At 44.6% G+C, this 21,478-nt stretch overlaps 1 protein-coding gene across 1 annotated transcript; it reads right to left on the bottom strand.

Annotated features, from left to right (window-relative positions):
* Positions 1 to 12,584: 12,584 nt before the first annotated feature.
* LOC119431723 (zinc finger protein 1 homolog) lies at positions 12,585 to 16,844 on the bottom strand. The gene is made up of 2 exons (XM_037699197.1): positions 16,835 to 16,844; positions 12,585 to 13,117 (listed from the first exon to the last, which is right to left on the bottom strand). Exons 1-2 carry the CDS (start codon positions 16,842 to 16,844, stop codon positions 12,585 to 12,587), a joined length of 543 nt encoding a protein of 180 aa, XP_037555125.1.
* Positions 16,845 to 21,478: the final 4,634 nt, after the last annotated feature.

The raw sequence follows: 21,478 nt of genomic DNA, 5'->3' as shown, positions 1-21,478 counted from the left end.
GGGAAAATTAGCTGCGGAGGTTCTGCTTTCTCTGCTTTCGGTCAAGCTATGCGCCAACGAGGCGGCGCATGTGAACCATTTATTGATTTTAAATGCAAAGCATTTCTTGATGAACATTTGCTGCTTCGACAGTATCTATCTATTTATCTATCCAGCTGCCTACGTCTTTGTGGCATACTATGACAAGAGTATATGACGGACAGAAATGATATGTCATGACATGCGTGTCATGTAGGTCATGAAACAGCCACCTACGTCTTGGTGCTCTCATGGTCGTTTCGTGAACTTGGTAGGTACGAAAATTGGCATAGTATGACAGGAGTGTATGACGAACATAAGCGATAGGTCATGAAATAAATGTCATGACATGCGTGTCATGCAGATTATGACAATGAGCCAGCGGAAAGGATTAAGACTCAGAAACCACTGAAATGGGTTCGGACGTGGGTACTAAGTGAAGGAAACACTAAAGGATGGTGGTAGAAATCTGAGCATGAGTGACCAAAAATGACAATGACTCAGCTCAAAAAGATTAACACTCAAAAACCAATGGAATGGGTTCGGATGTGGTACTAAGTGAAGGAAAAGGCTAAATGTTGATGGTCGAAGTCACAGTCATGAGCATGACTAAGGCTTTCGCCTTAAGATCTCTTCAGTGTGGCTAAAGGGACTCCCGAGGACTCATGACATGCGTGTCATGTAGGTCATGAAAGAGCCGCCTACGTCTTGGTGCTCTCATGTTCGTTTTGTTAACATAGTAGGCTCCCCACACACTGCTTTGCATTACATTGATTCCCACAGGGCATGGGCATATCTGCCGGCTTTCTTAAATGCGAAGCAAGTTTTGGCGAACATTTACCACTTGAGAGTATCTATCTATCGATCTTGCCGCCTACGTGTTGGTGCTCTTATGGTCGTTTCGTCAACTTGGTATGTACCAAAATTGGCATAGTATGACAAGAGTGTATGACAGACATGATAGTTCATGACCTGAATGTCATGAAATGCGTGTCATGTAGGTCACGAAACAGCCGCTTACGTCTTGGTGCTGTCATGGGTAAAAAAAACCCCAACGTGGCAAAGAATCGAGAATTAATTATGGCAATGGGTGCAAGTATGGTTTCATAGTAACTATAACAGTAGAACACAAAAGTGACTCAATAATGACTAACGTACATTGGGCTTGTTGGTATAACATGATGCAGGCAAAAGGGCGTAGCGCATCAGAAACAGGACACAAGAAGAAGAACACAGACAAAACACACGTTTGGCACTACCCTAATTACCCCTGTCTAGTGCCAAACGTGTGTATGGTCTGTGTTCTTCTTGTGTCCTGTTTCTGATGTGCTACGCCTTTTGCCTTCAATAATGACCATGACTCTGCAAAAAATGGCAATGACTTAGCGAAAAAATATAAACACTCAAAAACCACCGGAATGGGTTCGCACATGTGCACTAAATGAAGCACACTAAAGGATGATGGTAGAAGCCATTGTAATGAGCATGACTCAGCAAAAAATGATTAACACTCAAGAACCACTGGAATGGGTTCGGACGGCGGCACTAAGTGAAGGAAACACTAGAAGATGATGGTAGAAGTCATAATATCATGAGCATGACTCAGCAAAAATGCCAATGAATAAGCGAAAACTTCATGGGGCCGTAACATTCATATGGGGGCGGATTACCCATGCTGCATAATACATTATGCTGTTGGGCACACATTATGAAATCATGCATTATTTTGCGTACATAACACTCATACATACATATACATTTCATCATCAGCCTACATTTATGTCCACTGCAGGACAAAGGCCTCTCACTGCGATCTCCAATTACCCCTGTCTTGCGCTAACTGATTACAACTTGCACCTGTAAATTTTCTAACTTCATCACCCCACCTATTTTCTGCTGTCCTCGACTGCGCTTCCCTTCTCTTGGTATCCATTCTGTAATTCTAATGGTTCACTGGTTATCCATCCTACGCATTACATGGCCTTCCCAGCTCCATTTTTCCCTCTTAATGTTTCTGAGAATATCACCTATCCCCGTTTGCTGTGTTATCCACACCGCTTTCTTCCCGTCTCTTAAAGTTAAGCCTAACATTTTTCGTTCCATCGCTCTATGTGCAGTCCTTAACTTGTTCTCGAAATTCTGTCTCCAAGTTTCTGCCCCATATGTTAACACCGGTAGAATGCAATGATTGTACACTTTTCAACGACAGTGGTAAGCTCCCAGTCAGGATTTGGTAATGCCTGCTGTATGCACTTATACATATATATTTATACACATTTATTTCGGAACGGAAATTTGAAGAGAGAAAGAGTGAAATTAGTCAAGAGGAAACAGGCCAACCTAGAGGCAGTAAGGGTAAAAGCAGACCAATTCAGGCTGGTGCTTGCAAACAAATATGCAGCTTTAGAAAAGGAAGATAAACAACATAGAGGTAATGAATGAAACCGTAACTAGGTTGATCTCAGAAGCAGCTATTGAAGTGGGAGGTAAGGCACCAAGGCAACCAGTAGGTAAGATCTCCCAAGAAACAAAGGACCTAATAAAGAAACGACAAAACATGAAAGTGTCCAACTCAAGAGATCAGATAGAATTCGCTGAACTGTCAAAACTGATCAACAAGAAGAAAGTAAGCGATATTCGAAATTATAACGTGGGAAAGATTGAGGAAGCCGTAAAATATGGACGCAGCATTAAATCAGTAAGAAGAAAGCTTGGCATAGGACAAGGCAAGATGTATGAACAGAAAGATAAGCATGGTAATATCATCAGCAATTTCGATGAAATAATAAAACCAGCGGGAGAATTCTATACTGACCTGTACAGTGCCGAAAACAGCCAAGCTACTTTCATTCGAAATAGTGATGAACTGGATACAGAGGCTCCTTCTATAACTAGCGATGAAGTTAGAAGGGCCTTGAAAGACATGACCAGGGGAAAAGCTGCTGGAGAAGATGGAATAACAGTAGATTTAATCAAAGATGGAAGAGATATCATGCTTGAAAAGCTTGCGGCCCTTTATACGCAATGCCTCACGTGAGAACTTCAAGTGTACCAGAGAGCTGGAAGAACGCCAACATTATACTAATCCATAAGAAGGGAGACATTAAAGAATTGAAGAATTATAGACTCATTAGCTTGCTTTCAGTATTGTATAAAATATTCACCAAGATAATTTCCAATAGAATCAGGGCAACATGACTTCAGCCAACCAAGACAACAGGCTGGCTTCAAGAAGGGATATTCTACGATGGATCATATCCATGTCATCAATCAGGTAATCGAGAAATCTGTGGAGTGCAATCAACCTCTCTATATGGCTTTCATAGATTATGAAAAGGCTGATAGTACGCGTTGTTCTCGTCAGTGCCGTTGAAAATTACAGGGTCTGGCTGTCGGGGTACGCTGGAGCAGGCGATTACCGGTGGTATGGGAGCACCTTGTTGGGGCACGTCGTCAGGCATTGCCGAGGCTGGGGGTAGAGTCCGGGTACGGAGTTCCAGAATGAAATGGGAACCAGCACCTCTACCAATTGATAGTACATGTTTAATAGTAGATACGCTCGGCGTTTTTATGAATGTGCCGAAACAGGCAACGGCCAAACGGGGCGAGCGCGAGCACCAACAACAAACGTCTTATTCTTCGTCTTCTGCTGGTGCCCGTATTTCTCACTACAAGACATTTGATTCAGTAGAGATACCAGCAGTCATAGAGGCATTGCGTAATCAAGGAGTACAGGAGGCATACGTGAATATCTTAGCAAAGATCTACAAGGATTCCACAGCTACCTTGGTTCTCCACAAGAAAAGTAGAAAGTTACCTATCATGAAAGGGGTCAGGCAAGGAGACACAATCTCTCCAATGCTATTCACTGCATGCTTAGAAGAAGTATTCAAGCTCTTAGACTGGGAAGGCTTAGGAGTGAGGATCAACGGCGAATATCTCAGCAACCTTCGGTTTGCAGATGACATTGTCCTATTCAGCAACAATCGAGACGAATTACAACAAATGATTGAGGACCTTAATCGAGAAAGTGTAAGAACTGGGTTGAAGATGAATATGCAGAAGACAAAGATAATGTTCAATAGCCTGGCAAGGGAACAAGAATTCAGGATAGCCAGTCAGCCTCTAGAGTCTGTAAAGGAGTACGCTTATCTAGGTCAATTACTCACAGGGGACCCTGATCATGAGAAAAAAATTTACAGAAGTGCATACAGCAGGCATTGCCAAATCCTGACTGGGAGCTTACCACTGTCATTGAAAAGCAAAGTGTACAATCATTGCATTCTACCTGTGCTAACATATGAGGCAAAAACTTGGAGGTTAACAAAGAAGCTCGAGAACAAGTTAAGGACCGCACAAAGAGCGATGGAACGAAAAATCTTAAAACTAACGTTAAGAGACAGGAAGAGAGCGGTGTGGATCACAGAACAAACGGGGATAGCTGATATTCTAGTTGACATTAAGCGGAAGAAATGGAGCTGGGTAGGCCATGTAATGCGTAGGATGGATAACCGGTGGACCATTAGGTTACAGAATGGATACCAAGAAAAGGGAAGCGCAGTGGAGGTCGGCAGAAAACCATATTGGGTGATGAAGTTAGGAAATTTGCAGGCGCAAGTTGGAATACACTAGCGCAAGACAGGGGTAATTGGAGATCGCAGGGAGAGGCCTTCGTCCTGCAGTGGACATAAAATGTAGGCTGATGATGATGACTTTGGAACGATGGTTATCACTGCTTTATGATCCGTATAGACACCACGCTACGCCGACACAAGCGCCGCCGCGGTCACCGTACCTTCCATGCATCTGCCCAACCGCTGCTGCAGCCGTGCCGGCACCTCCGACGCGCGTTAAGCCCCAACCAGACGTACGCGTTGGAAAGCGTACGCACGCGCCGCATCGCGCCTGGGCGCGTACGGCGTCAGGCACGGAGACTGTGTCGCGTGTGGGCGCGTTGCGGCGTGGACCCCTACCACTGCTAGAATTTTCGGCAGCTTCCGACGCCTACGCCGGAAGTTGCCACCGCGTCGCCCGCGCGACGCTCCTCACGTGACCACAGCACGCCTATGACGTGACCACGGCGAACGAGCGCGACTTCCGGAACGACTCTTCGCGCGGCGTGCAGGCAAGCCCGGGCAAGCTGCGTGCTTTGTGTTGGTCGCTCCGTGCGTTTGGTAGAAGAACATGGCAACCGCAGAAGTCTTCAGCCGCAGCGGCTGTATTAATAATGAGATATTGATATCTGAAATACAGCGTCGGCCACCGCTGTGGATGGCTTCACACAAGCAGCACAAGGACCGCAATTTAAAAATGAAACTGTGGAGAGAGGTAGCGGCCTGTCTTGAACATGGCAATCTAGCAACACTGCTTCGCCGCGACGAATCGCGCAGGGACGCGCGGCAACTCGTGCATCGTTTGGGTGCGCGCCCTCTTCCTCTATCGGACGCGACGTGACGTCGAGTGAGCGCGGCGCGTGCGTACGCTTTCCGACGCGTACGTCTGGTTGGGGCTTTACGTCATAACCACAGAAGCGCAGGCGCCGTCGCCACGCTCTTCCCTCCTCTCCTCCTACCTGTCTCCATGGGTGCAGTGCTGTCACCACTCTTTCCCCCTCCCGCTACCCGTCTCCATTGCTGCAACGCTGTCGCCACTCTTTCCTCCTCTCCCCTACCCGTCTCCATTCCTGTCCACGCGCCGTGTCCCCGATACAGCAGTACGTCGGCCAGGGTACCCCCTCCCGGAAGGTATGCGGGAGATGCATACGGGAGCTAGAGGTAAACAGCTTCACTGTAAAAATTCACCGACGATTACAATACTCCCTAACGTGAAATATGAGCGCAGCTCTACATGTGTTTTCATGTCATGATATATTGGCTGTCGCGGACAATCTGTCTTGCGCGGCGTGTTGCAAATGGAGCAAAGTGGAGCCTCGCTAATCTGGAGATTGCGAGAGCCAGCGCGTGGGTGACACGTGGAAGCGATTCATAGCAGCCGCCGCCGACAGACCTCCTCGGCGATGTGCGCTACTCTGGCGCTACCTCGTAGCCATCGTCGCCGCACTACGCTTTTCTTCTCTTTATTCAGAGTTTTCCCGCTTTGCACAAAGGCTTACTGTAAGCAGGGGGGTTACAACTTGGAAAAAAACAAATCTTCATTAACACAGCACACTTGGTCACAAGACAATTGATTCCACTCTGTTACTGTTCGAGCAAAAAAGGAATTAGCATAGAGGTTCGTTCTAGTCCGGTATTCTCGAATTTTAAGGTCATGATCAGTTCTTTTAGATATATAATGCGGTGGTTTAAGATAATTGTCTCTATTAATTCCGGTCTTGTTATTATATATTTGGAATAACAATTTCAAACGCAGTTTTCTTCGGCGAGAGGAGAGCGCTTCCCATTCTAGCTCGCTTTTCATTTGAGTGCAACTCTCCCCTCGCCTGTACCGCCCCAGAACGAACCTTGCCGCTCTATTCTGTAATCTCTCGATTTTGTCAATCAAGGTTTTCTGGCGAGGGTCCCAAACACAACACGCATACTCCAAGATAGGACGAAGAAAAGAAATATAAGCAGTGTTTTTTAGTATACATGGTGAGGATTTGAGATTACGTTGAATAAAGTTTAGCGCTCTGGCAGCTTTTGTAACTATATTATTCACATGCGCATTCCAGGAACAATCACTCGAAAACGTCACAACCAAATATTTATGCATAAATTGCTGGTTGATAATATCACTATTAAAAAAATAACAGGTTTCAATTTTTTTTTTCGTGAAAGACACATGAACACATTTTTTTGCATTTAGTTGCATTTTCCACTTCTCACACCATAATAGAATCAGTAAGGTCAGTCTGCAAATCAATAGAGTCTTGTTCGCTTGTTATTTTTCTGTACACGACGCAGTCGGCAAACAAATGCAAACGTGAAGATACCCCGGCAGCAATATCATTAACATAAACTGTCGTTTATGTCAAACGCCTTTCTAAAGTCTAAAAAAATGCAGTCTATTTGCCCCATATCATCCACCTCAGACACTAAGTCATGATAGAACTCAATCAATTGTGTTCTCATGCTTTCGCCATACCTCCTCTGCCTCATGGTTCCGCTGCACCCTCCTCTCCACTTTCCTCATCGCGCCACTTCCCTTTAGCCGTTTTTTTTCAAGGCTGCAGTGTGAACGGGTCCTTTGAACACGCACATAATCGCATCCTACTGCCTGTCCTAATCATTGCTTCTCAGCCCTCTATTTTAGAGCACAGCTTGTTCCTGCATCGGCGTTCCAGCGTAACCGAGCGAACGAGCACAGCGAAACATAGAGCAGATGCGGTGCGCAGCGGGGATGAGATTGCAGTTGTGAAGAGGAAACAGCGCCTCTTCCTCTTCACAACCACAATCTATCTCTCATCCCCCAACGTGAACCCAAAACTGTTACTTTTTTTTATTTCAGTTTCGCAGCGGAGTGAAAAAAATAATTTTCCAAGTTCCGGTTCAGTTCTTGTTCAAGCAAAAAATACCGTTATAGAGCGCAGCTTAGGCTGCAGTTCCTGCGTTGAGCATCGGCCTCGTCATAACCGGCAGAATGAACAAGCGGAGGATAAAAGACGGCGACAGCGAAGAGAGCATGAAAAAGAAAGTGGAGGAGGGCCAGCGTGAGCATGAGGAGAGTTTGCAAAAGGGTTCGGTAGAAAGCGGAGTGCCACACGAGACGTACTCCATGGCTGCGACCTGCTACGTGATGGCGCCATAGTAGCGGGCGCCATCACAAGGCCGCGGATGACGTTACTAAGGCATGCAGCGAGCTCGTCGACCAGTACCACTTATGGAAACAAAGCGCTGGCGTGGGCTTGGTTTCACTACGCATGCGCCGCAGCATCCCACGTTCACGCTTTCTAAACAATGAGTGACGCAACCTGTGGAATTCAGAGCACCTAAAGAGCCGAGCTCAAATTTTGCATTCGGGTGTATCGTAATTGCCCGTGAATGTTTTTCTGGTTTTTAGTAAAATTCCAGTTCGATACCCTGCTACGAAGTCATTGCATTCACGCAAAGCCTCCAGGATTATTTCAAGGGTTCTTCAAGACTTCAAATTTTAAGACAGAGACTGTAAGCAACGTTACTATATTAGGTAATCTAGTAACATTGACTGCAAGAGAATGTCGGTACCTCTCAGGGACTTCAAATCAGTCACACAAGTCATGGCAACAGTAATTTCAGACTTTATTGTAACAAGACAGCATAAGCAATATAACAGTGAAAGAACACATGAGTGAGAGCTGAACCTAAGCCCACTGGCTAATCAGATTACTTTTTACTCCCAATTTGCAAGCGCTGAAAACTATACAAAGCCAGGACAAGTCAAGCTCTCCCGCTTTCTCCTAAAAGAAAAAGCTTTCATCAGCTAGGACACAGAACAGGAGCCCACCTGGTTACTTATCTTCCCCTGATAATGCAAAAGATCTTCAGGAGTTGCTTATAGTGATAGCAACCAATGCAATTCAGTTATGCAGATTAATGAAAAAGAAATAATAAAAAATAGGGCACAAGCAAAACAATGCCAAAAGCACAAGGCTCAACAAACTGGTGTACTGTACTATGGCAACTGGTGCTCAGTAATTGCACGTTTTTTTTTTTTTTTTGCCACAGCTATTTCATGGTTGTTCAATGGTACCGTCATTGCTATATTACACAAGATTTACAATCGCTGTCACCACTGAAGTTACACAAGTATTTCTCCATACACTTATCCAAGAATCTGTAAAACATTAAAGTCAATATGTGCCATTGCTATATCTATATGTACGACTAGAAGAACTTCCATCAAAAATACACAGCACGTGAAGTGGACTATAGAGACAGGATAAATACTTGCAAGGTCAATCCTCGGCTGAAGGTGTTAGTTTAGCTTAGCCTATTGCCCGCGCCATGAGTACTGTCACAGCAGGCTCTGCAACACACAACTAGTTCGAATTCGAAGGCATATGTGATTGACGTCATGTACACTGACTAGTGCATGACTGTCATGTCTTTTAGTGAACTCAAAGTTCGCTAAGACTGTCTGCCTATTTGTGTTTTGTATGGCAGCATCTGGCGGCATCCGGTGCAACCTACTGCAGACATCAGAACTTTTATTCACCATGCTCCGAAAAAACGTAAAGCTTGTCTGCCAGTAGAACTCTCCTACACTTGGCTTATTCACTGGAACGTCACTGAGTTTGTCCATATATATGTCTAACAGTTGTAGGTCGGGTCAGCCTTAAAGCAAGGCAAGGTCATTTCCGAACCTCATCCGTGTTTTCATGAACATAATCATAGTGAGTCACCACTGGAATTGTCACCCAGCATCCAAATAGGCAGCACGACAGTGAAATGAAAACTTGCATCTCTGAGATGACATGGCACTCTGTCGCAGTCTTATGGGCCATAGTATGAATTGAGACTTGTTACAGTTTCTAGGCTGACCTGAATTTTGACCCATGAATTTGCACTGGTTATGCTCCATAACAAAATGGCTATGGATACACACGGCACACATGCTGCTGACCCGACATCTGAGGTGAAACTGTGTTGATGCGGTTTCTGCTAAGCATGTATCAACTTGCATCCTGGAGGGCAAGTTCACCCAACCCCCACCTCATGAGTTTACCAACCTAACTTCAGTTTGCTGAATGTGCCCAAAATGAAAGCTTGATCTGATTCTAGAATTCACACATGAAGATCTGCTTAGAAACTGTACAAGCCTGCCACTAAAGTGGTAATGCACTTCCTGGCATATGCTGCTACAGTGTGCTAAAATGTGCACTGCAAGTCACGAGTTCATTGCACAAGTTAATGAGCGCATAACTCATGGATTTATGTTTTATAGTGAGCTTGTAACTGCACCATGACCTGCTGCTTAAAATAAAAATATAGCATCTCTGTGAACTGCAATACGGTGGAATCTCGTTTATACGATCTTCACAGGAACCGGAAAATAAATTTATCATCCAAAGCAAGCTCCAAAAAGTATGAAAGTAGGCGTACTCGGTGACAAACTCAACAGCAAAGGTCCATGTGGCGTCGTGTGATACTGCTCTGCATAACATGTTACGCGGAGCAGCATCACTCGACGTCACACACACTGTAGTCATCGCACTTTTATTTAGCAACATTGAAATAGCTCGTCAGTTTACGCTGAACTTTCTTCTTTTCAATGTTCATAAAAAAAAATGTTATTCTGGAAGTAAGAAAAGAAGCTTCTGTTTTCTGACTCAGCTCAGCAGCAGCGTACTGCCAGTTGGTGTGGCCCCACTGCTGTAGCAGCGTTTTATCACCAGCAGCACGCCGCCTGCGTTTTTCCTCCAGTGTGGCTGGGGCTTAACACAGTGTTCGTGGGTCGCTGTAATGCTATTTAAGATAGTACACCGGAATATAAAGCGAGTTTTGGATATACCAGTAAAAGCACACTTCTGCAGTTGTATTACCCAATTTCAGGTGAAAACACAATCGCTATAACCGTATGAAAATACATTAAAGAGACGATGGGATGTTGGCTGGAAAAAAAAAATTCTATCCCGAAAAACGTATTATGCAAATCGTATCAACGAGATTCCACTGTATTATATAGAATCTCTCTGAATTGCCATGCCCAGTGAATCTTTGTGGGAACCCAGCATTCTTACAAGCCAATCACCAATTGGCAGCCTTCTCTAGTCTTATTCTCAAATGTTTATGCAGTTGCGTATCATTACCCCAAATCACAAAAGTGGGAAAAAAAAGCTGTTTCATGGACCAGCGTTTCAACAGAGCATTTAACCAACAAGTTAGTTCAGTTAAAGGCAATAAAGGAACTGCTTATTATTACCAGAGGGAGTTTGCGAAATTGTGTTAGCTCTCTGCTGCCATTTTAACATTCCTGAACATGTGTTGAAGATGTCAATGTTAGGCAGCAAATAAAAAGCTGAAATGCCCTGGCTCCTTGAGCACCTTATGTCACGACATCTCCGGGAAGAATGCTTTAGCACCTACCAATCATCAGAAAGCCCACTTCACCGTACATCCCACAATGGGCCAAAAATAAAACTTGCATCATTGCAGCACACGACAATCTGCAGGATATATATTACAACACGACAGTCTGTGACGGGACATGAATACAGGAGCAGTCTATTCTGGCACAGTGGCCACAGGAGTTTGGGACAACGAACAACAGTGTTAAACAAAACCAGGATGTTTATGTGATGCAGCATGCTCATTTTCGGAGCAACTGCGATGCAATGCGAAAAGCAAAGGCAACACAATGTGGGCTGATCCTACCACCTGCAGATTCCATCTTTTTGCCTCACAGTTAGTGATGCCACTAAAACCACACTACAGTCATTGCCAGTGATATACAGATTGCAGTCATTCACTGGGAGCCTCTACTTCAATGCCTCGCAAAATATCTTAAAACACAGCGGTGTGGATCCTGCTCAACATGTCTACATCTTGCAGTCTTCATGGTAAAACTTGAACATGGAAACATATCTGATTGACCACTGTGTCTATATACAACCCAAGTTAGATAGCTTCTAATTACTGAACAGTGAGCTTTCCTTGTAATGTTATGCTGAATATATTTTGCAAGATAACAGCCCTCGGTCTGCTGTTGCTATGAAGACTGTGGCCCATGACTTCACCTGATCTCATAGGGGGCTGTGAAAACAATCTGGAAGCTTCTTTCTTATATTCTCTTTCACTCTGACCAACTAATTGCAACTGGCACATTGCAGCAGCATGTGCCTCTTACACTACATCCCACAACTTGCTCAGTTGGCATGCTTCAAGCAATCATTGTTTACACCTGTCAATCAATTGTTAAGAGTAGTTGTCTCGATACTGCTGTAGTTACACAATTATAAAAGGCAAGACGAAGGAATTGGGAGCCAAATCATATCAAAGACTGAACCCAAAACTAAATTGACAACACTATTTGGTACAAAAACATCCCGGCTGTATTCACAGCATTGCTGCCATTTCAGATATTCCCAATCTTGATACTGTTGCTAGAAGGTAGTTCCCGCTGTGTCTTTGTTTTTGTATTACATGTTGATTTACTTCTTGCTAGTGCTCTGTTTGTCCCTTGTGCTAGTGGGCCGTGACACTAGCAAGTCTTAAACCCACATTCAGAAATGCATATTAACAAGCCTATGCTTGACTTGATCTAAATGATGCCTTTCGTGAACGAGCCGAAAGAAATGCAATGAGTGTCATGGGCACGTTCACACCAGGCGTCATTTAGATCAAGCATGGGTGTCCAGTTAAGATGCATTTCCGAACTCTGGAGATCCTGCCATCATTTGTTTGTGTTTTATTTTCCTCGGCTATAAAGTTTACTTGTCATGAACCCAAGCTTTATGTGATGCAAAGACTTCTATGAACAAAAGGATCATTTTACCTATATCTTTTTGATCAATTTCATCGCTTAGCTACGACCAACGAAATGCTAGCTGTAGGATGTTGCCTGCAGATGGCATGAAGGGTTGCCACAAGTCGCAAGACCATTTTGATCGTGTTTCATTTCTGGCCGACTGCGACACCCGCAAAATGCCCTCACAGCATGTGGTAACGCTGCATGTGAGTCTGCAAATAGTCCTTGCGAGTGAACGACCTCGGGCAGGCCACACACTGGAACGGGCCCCCTGTCGTGTGCTGGCGCATGTGGACGGTCAGGTTGGACTTCTGCCGGAAGGCGCGCGAGCAGACGGTGCACTTAAATGGCTTCTCGCCCGTGTGTACACGCATGTGAGCCACCAGATGGCCCTCCCTGTTCAACTCGCGGAAGCAGATGTGACACGTATACTTCTTTTCTGGCCTGCCAGGACACTTGTGCTTCTCCAAGAGCACCGCGCTGAAATACGTGCGGAGGCAAACGAAGCATTTATGTTGCGCAGGCAAGGACAGGGCATTGTAGTCTGCTGCATCTACAGAGCCCTCAACGTACTCGTCACTGCAGGACTGAATGGAATCATCCAGTGCATCCAGAGTATCTTCGTCGGGGACGATGACCACTGGGCTCTGCGGCGGCTCTGCCTTGGACTGCACCTTCTCAGTTGACGCCTGGGAGGAAGCTTTAGAAGAGAAAACTGGAAAGAATAAACAGGGCGTGTCAGTGTGAAGCGTCACTAAAGAATCATTTCACACGGGTGTCAATATACCATTGACTTGTAAACACTGAGCTCAGCTTATCTAGGATAAGGCTGTGCTCACAAAGTACTTCTTTTGCAAAAATATTTGTGCTAGTGTAGACAGCCCCGTATGCAACCACAAATGCAATTGCAGGTTGCCTATAGTTCACGGAGCAACAGCATGCAAAGGAACCATGGGATGGTGATTTCTGTGCATGAAGACAACTGGGTATGCTGTAGTGAAGTTCCTGGATACATTAGGAACGTTCAAGATAATTGAACAATCATAATGCATCTAGGGCAACCACACCATCATGGTAGTTTCACTTGTGCATGAAACCCAACCATAGAGCATGTTTTAGGAAAGACTGGTGGCTCCTGGCACGACCGACCCTGTCGGCACCAGTAGTCTGCACAGCTGCAGCGGCAAAAAATGAGCAGAATTGACCAATCACCCGATCAGATCAATTGCGGCACGCGGCGCTGTTCCCTAGCACGCCGAAAATGGAGTGCCAGGCATGAATCGTGAATCATGTGGCACTTCAAATACCAGTGTGCACGGGAACAAGAGCGGCGCGTACCGCAATTTTCCTTCCCTGGTCATCAGCCACTTATGGTGATCTTTTTCTGCTGCAGCTGTACATATAATAAATTTGTACAAATACTTTTATGTTATGGTGTCATGACTTACAACATGAAGGTTGCCTGGCTAGCACGGTTAAAAATACGGATAGTGGCACTGTGAACGGTTAGCGCCTACAACAAAACCAGAACCACGGCAAAAACAAGATCACTTCTAAGTTTATGACAATGTAACAGACGACAAAAATAGAATAATGTACAACCAAGTTGTCAGGCATTAAAAAAGGTAATCTGGTTTACTGACTGCTATTCAGTAGAAAAAAAAGCAAAAGTCGGGACATTTGGCCATCGCAACCATGTCACGTCGGGAATCTGGACTTTTACTAAAAAGTCGAGACTGCCCCGCTAAATTCAGGACGGTTGGCAACCCTAACTGTGATCCAAGAAGTCACAGTGCTCTAAACCCAAGAGGTTTCACAGGTCGCAATCAGGAAAGCCATTCAGGAGTTTCGGAAATCATGCAATAGTAAAGCACTTGTAAATAGTAAATCATGGAATGCATAGGCAATTTGTTTTACACAAACATGCACAAGCACAACTGACACTCCAAAGTGAGCCACTTCATAACACTGACAAGCAGAGAATAAGCTTTCTACCCTTGTCCCTTAACACTTTAACACACACATAACACTTGGGAACGAGGCCTTGTTGGCAAGGGGGAAAGACATGGCAAGGGTATGCACATGTTAAGCATGACACAAGATGCACCTGGATATTTCTTTCACAAAAAAATGTAACAGCATCTGCCACTGATCCCTCATAAATACAATGTAAACAATGACAAAGGAATCCCCTTGATGGCATTGCAGTAATTATGGACGCATCTGGGTGCACCGAAGAGCTTCAATGTGCAGTTTGTCAGCAGAAACCTGGAAAGAAGTTTAACATCATTTATAAACTAGAGCCACTTGTATGCAAGCCAAAACTGATTGCACAAATCACCAATGTCTTTCACTCAGGAGTATCACGGAATGAGAGATATTTCAAGCGATCAACGATGGTAGAAAAAGAGATATCTCAAGCTGGAACCAATGTTTCAACTTGTCTTTGAAGACAAGTCCCCTTATCGAAACATTGGCCGCGACCTGATACCACAACCCTCGTTTAATCACCAGCCTCAGCTACTGCACAGTGGCCTGTTATTTTACACTGGGGGAGGGGGTAATAAACAGTGGCAGACGATGAAGTACTAATGCAAATTTGTCAGCACCATTTTGTTTTAGAAACTGAATTACAGCATAGTGCTGGTAAAAAAAAATTCAATATTACTTGTACTGACACTGATGCCTGGTTCCACTGAAGTCAAGGTCTTTCAATATACAATTGAGAAAATTTATTTCTTGGGTATTTACACCTTAAAGCCACAACCTGACTAAAGAGAGCAGCCGCTGATGGGGGGCTCCTAAATGATTTTGACAACCTGCAGTTTCTTAATGCACACCAAAGCCCACGCAGTTTGTCCTCACAGAAATGTGACAACCACAGACAGGAATCAAAGCCGTGAACTCGTGCTGGACATCAGAACATTGTGGCCACCGAGTCACAAATTTTGAGGTCCAAAACAGTATTACAAGAACATACGAGGTGTGTTCAAAAAGAAACCGAACTTTTGAAATAGCGTGCCAACCGGCAGAGGGAGTGCACTGCGGCTACTGAGCTTATGTAGCGGCAGGTTTAGACAGCAAACTGCCATTTGCCGCGTTTCGCTCTGACCGTTAGTTGGCGAGCTACAGCCGCTGAAGTGAGCACATGAACAAGCTGTTCTTCGGATTGGTGCCAAAGTGACAATGAAGGAATTGGAAGAATAGTGTGTGTGTGAAGTTCTGCTAGAAACCTGGGAAAACTTTCACAGAGACATTTCAGTTGCTTAGCCAAGCATACGGAGAGGACTATGAGTCACACGCAGTGCTATGATTTGTTCAAGCCTTTTGAAGATGGAAGAATGTCGGTCTGTGACGACCCAAAGCCTGGACGACTTTCCACATCCACAGATGATGACCATGTGGAGAGAGTTCGAACTGTGATTCGTGGAAATCGTCGTTTGACTGTTCGAGAAGTTGCTGATGAAGTGGGTATCAGCGCAGGATCATGTCATGAAATTTTGAGTGACAAACTTGGGATGCGTCGTATAAGTGCAAAATTCGTGCCGCGTTTTTTGACTGACGAACAGAAGCAGACCCGTATTGAAGTCACCTAGGATCTGCTCACCGCTGCCAATGACGATGAAAACTTTCTTAAGAACATCATAACAGGCGATGAGACATTGGTTTATGGCTATGATGTTAAAATGAAAGTGCAGTCATCGCAGTGGGTGGCCAAAGGTTCTCCTCGTCCAAAAAAAGCATGCATGAGTCGGTCAAAAATGAAGGTGATGTTGGTTGTGTTTTTTCACTGCAAAGACGTTGTCCATCAGGAATTTGTGCCACATGGTCAGACGGTAAACAAAGAACTTTACCAGGGAATTCTAGCACGTTTGAGAGATTCTGTGTGCAGTAAGAGGCTTGAATTATGGGAAAATCAGGCTTGGGTGTTGCATCGTGACAATGCCCCGGCTCACACGTGAATACAATGCTCGTCCATGTGTGGTGTTTGATACAGCTTCACTGGACGTTCACAGGGCGGGATGGCGGCCAATTTTTTTTTTGTTAACAGCCATGTTCACATTTACGATGCCAGTACCTAGGATGTTCTACATCCTCTACCATGTTAGTTTTCCTATTCTTACGTTTCAGTATTATTGAGGGCAACTTCATTTTCCTCTACTGTTGTTCCCTGTTTACAATGTTTCTGCAGATATGCACGACGTATGAGAAATGCACCTCGTTATGTGAAGTTTTCATTTGAACAAGAGCCTTTTGAGCCATTTGAACAAGGAAATTCGCAGGCGCAAGACAGGGGCAATTGGAGATCGCAGGGAGAGGCCTTCGTCCTGCAGTGGACATAAATATAGGCTGATGATGAAGAGCCTATTTCCTAACCACACAGAAGATTACCTACTAGTTTGATCTCTAATTGCTTCGAAGGGCCTCTCACCAGGCTCCATTGCAAATTTTGTTTGTACACTCGAAACTGTAAGGTGCCATCTAGAGAGCGTTCTACACACACAAAAAGAATTTCAAACTGGCTCATCATTAGAGGACGTAGAAGAAATTGAACTGTCCTGTTGCTTGAACTGCCAGTGCCACTGTAAACAGAGACACTCTTCCCCCTCTGCCTCGACTACTGGCATCCACAAGCGGCATTTTTTCCTTGCCTTCTGTTTTACAGGTGCAGAGGGACAGCGTCATAGTTGACATGACGAGCCTAGTTTACTTTGTTTTTTTCACTTCCTTTTTTTTCTGCGCAGCTCAGCTCCAGTCGCGGCATCGCTTGTTTTGCATTGGATAATATACCGAAGTCATATGCCCTGGTTGGTGAAGTTACATGAAGTGCGTTTAACGTAGAAGCATTTGTGCGTGTGAGTGACACTGTGGCTGGAAGTGGAGGCTCCCTCGAGAGGAAGGGCGTGCCGACCTTTGTGTGCAATTTCAGCTGTTTTCGTGTGGCTGCATTGCTTTGATACTTTGCGGACAGGAGCACCAGCACGTGATCTATGCACTGTGCTTGTCTTTTGCAGTGTTCAGACCATGTGAAGGGCGCTTTAACACCACCTGCACAAATGGTCTTGCACTTACTAATCAGGCATACTAGAAACAGGGCCAGCAGGCTCTGGCACTGGTTCAAGGTCTATGGCTGGGACAGCTTGCTTTCAGGGACAGGCTGATGAAGCATGCTTATATGAGTTAGAGAAAAGTAGTGGATAGTCCCCATCTTGGCAGCTATGGCTTTAAAGACATAAAGTAGCTGTAGTAATGTATCAGCTAATACTACTACCAGCTTGAAATGTATCAAGAAGCACTACTTTTCCTTATGTATATGGAGTAGTACAACAGTATAGACCACTTATAACGTAACCACTTATAGTGCAGGACCGGATATAGTGCGGTCTTTTCAGACTCCCGTTAATTTTCCCATAGCACTCCATGTATACACGTATCGCTTATAGTGCAGTTGCGGGAAACGAAATACTGCTTACAGTGCGGCTGCCTGGGAGTACGGAAGTCAGCGGAGACGGCGAACGCTCCCCTCAAACGCGCGCCCCAAGGAGTGCTCGAGGAAGAAAGAGAGACGAAGTGGAGGAGAAGGGCAAGTCGTACGAACGAACAGCCAGTGAGGCTGAAACCAGAATCTTGAGTGCGAGTCGTGAAATGTTGCGGCGCGCATAGCGAGCGAGGGCCATGAAACTGTCAGCGCCGGCCAATGCTCGCTTCACGATAACGGCAGTAAACGAAACTTCAGGGAGCGGGCGGCGTCGGCACGGGCGAAAGGCGCACGCGGAGACCGTGGAATGTGAGGGAGGAGGGCGGCAGGGAAGCGGATTTCGCCTCGGCAACTCCGCCGCTTTGGTGGCTCCCCTCGCCCTCCCTCGTAGCTCCCTCACTTTCGGCTGTCACCGTGCGCGCCCGCCGCCATGCAGGCGCCGCCGCTCCAGACGACCCGGCGCCAGCTCCCCGAAGTTTCGTTTTCTGCCGTTATCGGGAAGCAGGCGTTTGCCGGCGTGGGCAGTTTCGTTGGCCGTCCTGGGACAGCGCCGCTGCTTCCCTCACCACGTGACTAGAAAGTAGAGAAAGCATAAAGGAGAAAGAAGGGTTCACTGTCATTTCCTACGCGTGGCTACAGTAGCGTGGCTGAGACGTCGGTACGTATACGCATGTTCTGGCGCAACGCAGAATCGGCGACCTTGTCATATGAGAGAGTGAAATTTCCGCCGCGTTTTTTTTTTTGTTGCGCGCGACATTGAGGGGTCTCTCCTAAGCTTTTACTCTATGGCGGTGCCGGAGCAATGCCGGTCGGAGGCGTCGCCGCGTGATTTGGTTCGAATTAACGAGATTCGACTGTAAATTGAATGCAAACGTTCTCGCCGCATTCCTCGACTGTCGCATACGCGTTGTGGCTCGGTGCACATGTTTTGCATATGTGCGGGCCTTGAAAATTGTTGGTTTGGTTATAGTGTGGTACCGCTTATAGTGCGGATATTCACGACTCCGACGACTTACGTTATAAGCGGTCTACACTGTAGTTTGAAATGTATCGAGAAGAAATTAAAAAATCAAATAAGTTAAAAAAAAGCAATCAGAAGCCTAATCTAAGGAGTCAGCTCGAATGCTTCATGTAAAATAAGTGATATTAAAAGTCGTAATTAAAAAGCGCTGCAAAGACCAAAGAGCTGAAAGAAAAGGTTCATTGAATATTGACACGTTTCTGACTTGTAATTACTGCATTAAATGAAGGCCCATGACCTCTAAACCATAGGAGAAATACTGGCAAATGATACAGTTGCTTAAATTGTAGTGCTGCATAAAAGTGCACAAGCTTCTGTTTCTGTCCATGTACCTGCGACATTTATAAGCTCTTCAGTGCGTAGAACACAAACTCATGCTCTGAATATTGTTCCATTTATATCTTGCTAAGAGGGCTTCAAATTTTCTTGCTTGCCACTTACCACTGAAACGTAGCATAAGCTAAACGCTTGGCCTGTACGAATTGTCTCATGAGCATTTCGGGAAGGAACTTCCTTTACATGTGACATATCGGGTGTACGCATGTTGTATTAGTGCACTTACCCACCTCTGCTATGTCTCAAATCTGAGACAGCAATATTTAGATATTAAAAGGAAAATAATAATTTAGTACATTACTTGTTTCTACAAACCAGTTTCAGTTTAGACACCAAAGCAGTGGATGTGTTACGACATTGTGAAACAGTGGATAGCTCTATTCCTGTGACCGACGAAAAAAAAAAAAAAAGGCAAGCAGCCAAAACAAAAATGCAGGCAGCACTTTTGCTACCTTTTTTTGTGAGAAACGTCATCGTACTCAGCCTTGCTGCTACATGTCAGAAAATTTTGTTCTGTGTCATGACGTCGCATAATGTCGACACTAAGTCCGCAACTTCGAGACAAACTTTAGTATCAAATTACAACATCCCAAAAGATCCTCTTAAACTGAGTGCTATGTTTTTATGAGTATGAAGCATGTGGTAGGGCTGAAAGTAAGTCACCACTCCATTAAACGAAAAATTATATGCAATAGCGATTGTTCTGTAATTTTTTCATTAAACCCCAAGCTTTTTATATCAGTGCGTCATTGCTTTGCCGATCTTTTCAATATTCCAGTTCAATGCTTGTATTTCAATGGTGAACGTCAGCTGACTCACTACTTAGCGCTGACTGATGATGCAGCACTAAGTTCAAAATGAATCAACTGTCTTTCATTATACTATATGCAGTGGAACCTCGTTGATACGATTCTGCATAACAAGTTTTTCGGGATGATACATTTTTTCTTTTCCCGATAATATGACTTGGTTGGATAATACGTTAGATGATACAATTTTCGGATGATATGTTTTATTTTCCGGTTCCCATGAAGATTGTATCAAGGTTCCACTGTAATCACCTTTCTGATAAGGTTAAGGTGTTGTCACTATGTTAGAATTTTTTTCTTCTCTACTTCGTATTTCGACGTATAAAAATCCTGCAGACATACAAAAATGTTTTGCAGAAAGAATTATATGCCTAGATAATTTTATTCTTTTGCCAGCTTTGAAAACGCTGGCAAAAGTTGCTGTAAAATAGAAAAGGCTTCTGAAAAAACTTGGCCCACAACTTCTGCAATTTCATTCTACATATGTAAACACTAATAATGTCATTACACTTAAATGTGTTTCAATTAAACCTTGTGTGCTCCTTCCTTACACACTTCGTTAGGCTTGAAGTTGTCTTCAAGAAGCACTACAATAATAAAACAACCATGCACCAGCTATACATGGCATTATTGGCTTCTGTTATGCAAATATGACACAAGTTCCTTTAATCGTATGGGTTGGTTCTGTCCATCCCCCCCCCCCCTCCCCCTCCTTTAGAAAAGAGTTTTCCATAATGCTTTTTCTAATTGCTCTCATCCCGAGTGCCCCCATGTGCTGTCCAAAGGATACTTCTTCCAGTGAGCAGCATGGCATGCCTAGATGAGCTTCGCTGCCCAATTTGCCTGTGATCAAGTACCTGCATAGAGAAGGGCACTGTATGCACCAATCATCTCACAAAATGCAGAGATGACAGTCAACTTTCAATAATTGCACCTCGGCAGTTCTCTTCACCTCCTCCACCTTGCAGTACTGCACAGAGTTCACTTTATCAATATTCTACGTACAGAATAATTAGTGCCTCCATCCAACACCAAATTAGCAAGAGTTTCGTGCACATTATCTCAGCAGAAAAGGTCACAATGAAATCGCAGTGCTTTGAACGAAAATAGTGACTACTTCAAATACTGGGACTGTGTTGCGGGGCGCTTAAAGGTACCCCGACAGAAAATATTTGGCACAAATCAAAACTAAATAGCAAGCAATGTTAAAGGAATTAACTCAATTTTCTGGGACTGAGTTGGCCTCTTGTGATGAGTGAAAGTGCCTGAACATTGAGCACAGTGGTGATTTGTAAAAATTCAATTAAATTGTGCGTTTTAAGGTCTCCAAACTGCATAGTGGGTTATGATGGATGCCACAGCGGAGGACTTTAGATTAATTTTGACCACTTGGGGTTCTTAATTAAGATATAATTACTATTTTAACCCTCA

The sequence above is a fragment of the Dermacentor silvarum genome, chromosome 10, assembly GCF_013339745.2.
Source record: "Dermacentor silvarum isolate Dsil-2018 chromosome 10, BIME_Dsil_1.4, whole genome shotgun sequence".
Lineage (NCBI taxonomy): Eukaryota > Metazoa > Arthropoda > Arachnida > Ixodida > Ixodidae > Dermacentor > Dermacentor silvarum.
This window is presented reverse-complemented; position numbering and strand designations above follow the sequence as displayed.